Source organism: Chiloscyllium plagiosum, chromosome 13 (assembly GCF_004010195.1).
Source record: "Chiloscyllium plagiosum isolate BGI_BamShark_2017 chromosome 13, ASM401019v2, whole genome shotgun sequence".
Taxonomy (NCBI): Eukaryota; Metazoa; Chordata; class Chondrichthyes; order Orectolobiformes; family Hemiscylliidae; genus Chiloscyllium; species Chiloscyllium plagiosum.
In genome coordinates this window covers 4,510,940-4,518,259 of record NC_057722.1, presented here as the reverse complement: position 1 = coordinate 4,518,259, position 7,320 = coordinate 4,510,940, and the positions used below count along the sequence as shown (strand labels likewise).

The 7,320-nt window shown below is 42.8% G+C and overlaps 1 protein-coding gene across 4 annotated transcripts in view; it reads left to right on the top strand.

Annotated features, from left to right (window-relative positions):
- Positions 1-6,778, top strand: part of LOC122555685 (lactosylceramide 4-alpha-galactosyltransferase-like) — an 80,669-nt gene extending 73,891 nt beyond the window's left edge. For all 4 annotated transcript variants that reach the window (XM_043701702.1, XM_043701699.1, XM_043701700.1 and 1 more), the window contains one exon: positions 389-6,778. In XM_043701702.1, the coding sequence (XP_043557637.1) occupies positions 389-979 (591 nt within the window). In that variant the 3' untranslated portion in view covers positions 980-6,778. The remainder of the gene's footprint in view (positions 1-388) is intronic.
- Positions 6,779-7,320: the final 542 nt, after the last annotated feature.

Genomic DNA, 7,320 nt, shown 5'->3' with positions numbered 1-7,320 from the left:
GAGCAAGGGGACATAGTCTGAGAATTAGGGCCAGACTATTCAGGAGAGATGTCGGGAAGCACTTCGACATGCAAGCGGGGATAGATGGTTAGGTCTCTCTCCCACGAATAGCCGAGGATGTTGGATCAGTTGTTAATTTTAAATCTGAGATAGATACAATTTGTGAAGCAAAGTATTAAAGGATGTGGAGCAAATCAGGTACATGGGGTTATAGATCAGCCATGACCTCATCAAACAGACTTGAGAGGCTGAATGGCCTACTCTGTTCCTATTTTCCTATTTGGTGCTCAACCAGTAAATATTGTGTGGAGGGAGAGGACAGCATTTGGAGAGAAGGATCATTCAGAATATCAAAACACCTAACTGATGATCTTTTACTCTGTTACAGGTGGATCCCAACTTGGAACAATATTGGTTCCATGTGCTCTCTGATGGTTGTCGGATAGCCTTGCTGTGGAAGTTCGGGGGCATCTATCTGGACACGGATATCATTTCAATCAAACCCTTGGAGTTCCAGAACTTCATCTGTGCACAATCAAGTAATTATGCAAATGGTGCAGCTTTGGGATTTAACCGCTCTCATTCCTTCATCAGGAAGTGCTTAAAGGATTATATTGAGAATTATAATGGAGCAGCTTGGGGTCAGCAGGGTCCAGATCTGATGACCCGAATGTTGAAGAAATGGTGTGAGACTGATAATCTGGATAACTTTCTGAATAGACAATGCAAAGGGATCCTGTACCTGTCCAGCAACTGGTTCTACCCTGTTCCATACACCGATTGGGAAAGGTACTTTGAACCAGATACATGGGAAGGGAACAGTAAAGAAATTGAACATGAATTCTCAAAGACACGAGGGGTACACGTCTGGAATTTTTTAAGTGGTGGTCAGAATAATCACTTCAAAGGAAGTCGATCACTCATGGAGTATTTCTTTAGCAAATATTGTCCAAGAACATACAATTTTCTCCCAGATTGATGTTTATTTGAGTGTTGATTTGCATAATTGTTTTACATGTGGTTATAACAAAATGACTGCTAATCACTGACTGACAGTATGGCCATCCATTTGGCCTCATCTCATTGTATCTTCACTGGTATCTTCCTACTCTCTGTGAGGCTGTCGGGTAATAGGAGGAGTGGGGGAATTGTTACTGGTTTCACCCTCTATCCTGCTCCCTTCCTTCCAACTCAGCAGTGCCCACTTCCCTGAGGTTCATTCCTCCAACATATTCGATGCCTCTTGATTCAAAATTGGTCGATTCTGGATAACTGTTGATTCAGTTCATCTCAGTATTACAGACATTGCTTCATTTAAATTATTGTGTTTTTATTTTTATCCAGTTCAGAAGCACACACAGTCATTGGGACGAGACCATTTGCAGTATAGGGAATGACGATGAGTTTAACATTCCCGATCCAAGTCAATTTGACGTTTACTTCTTCACTCATTAATTATCTCACATTCTGAATTATAGTCTGAACACTGCAAACTATTTCCAATGTCCTTTCTTATCTGGAAGTTGGTGTGAATATTTTACAACCTCTTTATCCAGCATTTCTTAATAAAATATGATCAAAGTCTGTGATAACATGACCATTGCTCTCAGGCACAATATAGTGAAAGGCATATCTCTACTGTAGCAGTTCTTACTGTTGGACTGTTCCCTTATCTGGTTGAGGTTATTAGTTTGTACATGTACAGAGTACAATATATTCCTAAATCTCTGGGATATTTAATTTTGATCTGACATGATCTATTTACTGAATCACTGACTTCTTGCCTGCACTGAGATTATACTTAATATACATGATCTTCAAGAATCTTTAGGTGAAATAAGGGAAATCTTTGCTTTGTCGCTGTTTTGTGATTATTTGGATAATTCTTTGGATGAGTCTATTGATTAATTAATTGACCTTGCAGATTCAGTCTTTGTATCTGAACTAAAGTTTGGTCTGACACTTTGTGGAATTGAGCTTGTAGTTCAACTGTGGTTACAATTAAAATAGAAAGACTGGGGAAATCTGCCCAATTATTAAAGACAGCTTGACCCCAGTTACCAGTCTCGAACTGGTAACTGAGTGATACACCGTTTCCAGTCAGAGACATTGTGTCAACTTGCTGCACATCACTGGGATCCTCTGTGAGGGAGCTCTATCTGTGTCATCATTAATGTGATCGGAGCAGCCCCTTTATTAAATATTGAGATCTTAATTGTAAAGTGGCCAGCAACAGAAGATGTGCTTATTAAAATGGACTGGAATTATACTGTACCCACGGCACCCAATGATGGGGTTTTGCACCTGTCTCTCAGGAACCTTACCGTCCCTGTATTCACTCCAGTGGAACAGGCTGCGTGCTAATGTGATAGAGACCATCCCAATATCTCTGGTTCCTGCTGTGTGCTTCTAGTGTTTGGCTCTCGGACATTTGGACCCATTTTAAGGAAGGAACCCAGGTTTGAGAACGATCAGCAAATCATCCCAACAGCTTCACCCTGAGCTGGAGAGGATGGAAATGACATGGTGCTGCCTTGTCCTCAACTGGGATATCCCATTGGAGCATTTTGGAGTGAAGTCATGGAGACGATTGTGTTTAAGGGTCGGATCATATGAAGATGTCCCACGTGTTGATGTCAGCTCATTCCTGATGAAAGACTGTATTTTTGGTCGTGTTGTGGTTTTGTTTCATTCTGTTTAAATCTCGCGTCAAACTAGAAGTGGATACATCTGTTGGAAACCAACACTCAGTTGTGGTGCATTCCTCAGTTTCTGGTGTGCTGTACCGACCTTGTTGATGGTGTTAGATTGAATAGGGCCAGATTTCATGTTAATGGGAGGATGCCACAGATGAATGGGTATTGGGCACTGGGTACCCCTTCTTGATACTTGGTTGAGTATTACCTAGGCTGCCCAGTGAAGATGGGTTATCCCCTACAGAAGGTGAAATTTTCTCAGGCGATTACAATTACAAGGGCTATTTATTGTCCCAAATCTTCACTGAAAGTTTTCATTCTGTCATAAGGATCCTGTAGGCATTCTTATTCTTCTGTCATTCTTGACTCCCTTGATGCTGCACTTTTGAAGATTAACCAATAATTTGATCCTATTAGTGTGCTGGAAACATGGCTTTCTGTTTTTATAAATGTACCTCATTTCAGTTGAGAGCCCACTGTAGGTGTGTGAGAAACTGATTATTGAATCTGTGTCACCCCTTAAAGTCCACTCAATGCTGGTTGAGATCAAAGTGGACCATCTGCTTTCCCCAAGACTGTAAGTATATGTGTTTTTAACACTATTTGTTGATCAAGGAGATAGGTTTTGAATCTGGAGACTGGAAGATGGAGAAGGGGATTCTGTTTGATGTTGTGATGCGATTTTTTCCCAAGGAGTTGTTGTGGTGAAGTATTTGTAATTGGGCTGATGCAGACTAAAGACTCATCACCTTCTTTCTTTCTATTCTTTCAATGGAACATACGTTGATGGCAGAGGTGGTCCCAGAGACTTCATGTTGCACAGCCATTACAAGAATAAGGTTAGCGTGGGTTTTAATGGAAATTAATAATTCACTCTGAGGAGATTGCTTGCAGTGATAATTTGATTCTTTTTGCTCCTATTCTCACATTCCTATTTAATGTTTCCTATCTGCTGGCTGGTGTAAACATCACTGTCCTTTGGGACTGACCCTTTCTATGTGATTGGAGGAGAAATGTCACTATAGAATAACAGCAGATTTGCTTCTCACACTCTTCCAAACGTCAGGAGCTGACAGAGAGCTGCTGTCCTCGAAGACACTGAAAACGGACATCTTTCCCTCCTGGCAAACACCCTGCCCCTCAGGATCCCTCCGTGAGGAACTGGGTGCCCAGAACCCTTGGGCATTTCAGGCAGAGTAAGGGTGTGAGCACTAACCATTATTTGCTGTGTTGATCTGAGAGCATCGTGATCCCACGCGTATGGGTAATCAAATTTCAGACTGTGAACTTGTGTATGTATTGCCTTTATATGTCTGAATGTGAATAATCAAATTGTGACTTTCTGCTTTGGTTTGCCTGTGGCCTCTTTGTCGTCTGTCATGCTGAGGCCAGAATCCTTTCTCAAGTCTCTGACGAGATTCCAGGAAGTTCTGGTTTCGAGTGCCTTGGCGCTGAGTTGGAGCCATTGTTTATCCCAGCGTCTTCTCCCTGTCCAGAGCTGATGGGATGTTTATAACTTTAACTTCAGTCAGTCTATTCTTGCTGTGATTATTGAAGTGAACAGATTAGAATCTTTTGTGCTGATTTATTTTTTTTAGGTGACTTTCTATTGAATCTTTTTTTTCTTTTTATCAAAACCACGAAACAGGTAATTTTCATTTAGTTGATGTTTGGATGATGCAGTGCTTATTACACCAGGGGCAAAATGTTCTCCACACTCTCAATAACACAATACAGACCCCTCTCTCTGAACCCCAATACAGACCGTGCTCTGTGAACCCCGCTACAGACCCCTCTCTCTGAACCCTGATACAGACTGTGCTGTCTGAACCCTGATTCTGACCACGCTGTCTGGCCTCCAATATGGGCCGTGCTTTCTGAGCTTCAATACCTGACAAAGTAGCTACCTGATGAAAGAATGGTGCTCCGATAGCTGATATTTCCAAATAAACCTGTCGGACTATAACCTGGCGTTGTGTGATTTTTAACTTTGTCCACCCCATTCCAACACCAGCACCTCTACATCATAAGCTCCAACACCGGCCACTTCCTGATCTGGACCCAATGTACTGAACACAATGAACCACAAATTGGACCATCTTGATGAATCCTGACACACCTTGCTGCACCCCAATACAGATCACTTCAACAAAGGCCCATTCTCCCTATATTTTATTACAGACCACTCACTATACCTCAATATAGCTTAATACAGACTGCTCACGCTGAACCCCAAAATAGAACGGTGTCACTGTGCCCCTGTGGAGAACCCTTTCGCTAAACACAATACATCCCACCCCCCCCAACAGTGTACCCAGTACAGATCCTGTAAGCACAGTGAGGTGGTGTTTTTTCTTTGTCTTTGTCCTGCTGGAGCAGTCATTCCTGTAAAAACAGGAACCCTGCTTCCTGCTGCATGTGCTGTGGCCTCCTGCTAGGAATCCAGAGATCCTCGGATCGATATCAACCCCATGGTGACATCACCTTCATCGCCCGGCGACATTGTTTCCGAACGGTTCTGTGGGATTTTACTGGAGTGGTTGGGGTTTGTGTGTGTGTTTGCCATTGGCAGCAGCCAGCATTCGGTTGATTCATGTATGGCATTGGGGCCCACGTGAAAAGTCAAGTTGAAAAATAAGCAGGCAGGGTTTGGTTTTGGCATGTGGGGTCTGGGTGCTGTTGATGAATGAGGAAGTTCCTGTGAGATCATGCATACAAATAAGTATCTGAAGTTCAGTTCCCTTTGTCCCAGAGGGCTATCATGTGGCCCAGATTCGTGTGTGCATGGTCATGTGCTGTGTGGTTATTTCTTCATTAGCTGTCCCCTAGACACTGAATGACATTATCGTCAAACCACAGTGGCGTGACCCCCTTCTACATTTGTTCCTTTCTGATAAACTATATTAAATAAAGCAACTCTTAATTCTAACTTTGGCTTTACTGCCCCAGGTTTCAGTAAGTCAAACAGAATCTGTCCCCCACATACCCCAAGTGTGTGAGGGCTGGGTGCTGTTGATGAATGAGGAAGTTCCTGTGAGACCATGCATGCAAATGAGTATCTGAGTTCCCTTTGTCCCAGAGGGCTATCATGTGGCCCAGATTAGTGGGAACTAATTAAAATAAAAGTGTTGAATCAAAGTGTTTTTTTTAAAACTGCTGTAACTTGGTCATGTCAGTATCTGGGAAATAAATCTCCAGTTATTGAAAGCTCCAGCACAACTCTAGATGGTTGCCAAAAGTCTAACAATGCAGTTTCAGAGTTTTCCCATTTATACTGATGCCCAACCAAGCTCCGAAATCAATCCTCTCTAAAACAATGCCTGTGACCTGTACTGGAGCCCAGTGCAGTCACTGATTAATTAAAACCGCTCCTTAATCTTAAAGTGTGAAGGACAATGTGTGACATTTAACAAAATCCAAAAGGAAAACTATCTTGTTCCATCTACCCAACAGTTGCAAGATTGAATGTGCAGGAAAAACGAGTTGTCAAACCCAGAGGAGGTTTAAAAGCAGAGGATGGTTGTTGGGACATGTCTGAAAGGCTAAGCTTCAGTGTATGGCCACTCTCATTGGAAAGTATTAAAAAAACAAATATATCACTGAAACTAAGTGTGTCTGACATTCAGTCCCAACATATCTGCAGCAAAAACTGACTTGTAACAGGAGTCCCAGTGAATCTGCACTTTAATTCCTTCTGGTTTAAAACTGTCTGTCCTTTAGTTACACTGCTCTGCTGCTAAAGCTGCACTTTCTGCAGAACACCATTTGAATTCCCACACTTTGATTCAGGATCTCAGCCCCCCCCGTTATTGCCCTGCTCCTCATTAGTACACTGGTCACCAGTGTCCTGGAACACTGCAGCCCTTCCCAATCCCAGAGTCGGAATGTCAAAGCTGCTACAGAAGGAAGACTAATTTACAAATTACCCGGCATGCCAACTTGAAGCTACTCTGACTGCCTGACCATAGTGATGAGTGAACATCCAAGCAGTTTCTACAGATGCTGTCTGCCCTGCTGAGTATCTGCAGTATTTTCTCTTTTTCTATTTGCACTTTCCAGTATCTGCAGTATTTTTCTTCTTTCAGCTTTTTGGTACCTGCAGTATTTTTCTCTCTTTTTATTTCACCTTCCCAGTATCTGCAGTATTTTCTCCTTTTATTTCAGCTCTCCGGTATAGAGTCACAGAGTCACAGAGATGTACATCATGGAAACAGACCCTTCAGTCCAACCCATCCATGCCGACCAGATATCCCAACCCAATCTTGTCCCACCTGTCAGCATCCGGTCCATATCCCTCTAAACCCTTCCTATTCATATTTCCATCCAAATGCCTCTTAAATTTTGCAATTGTACCAGCTTCCACCACTTCCTCTGGCAGTTCATTCCATATACGTACCACCCTCTGCCCCTTAGGGCTCTTTTATATCTTTCCCCTCTCACCGTAAACCTATGTCCTCTAGTTCTGGACTCCCCGACCCCAGGGAAAAGACTTTGTCTATTTATCCTATCCATGCCCCTCATAATTTTGTAAACCTCTATAAGGTCACCCCTCAGCCTCCGATGCTCCAGGGAAAACAGCCCCAGCCTGTTCAGCCTCTCCCTGTAGCTCAGATCCTCTAACCCT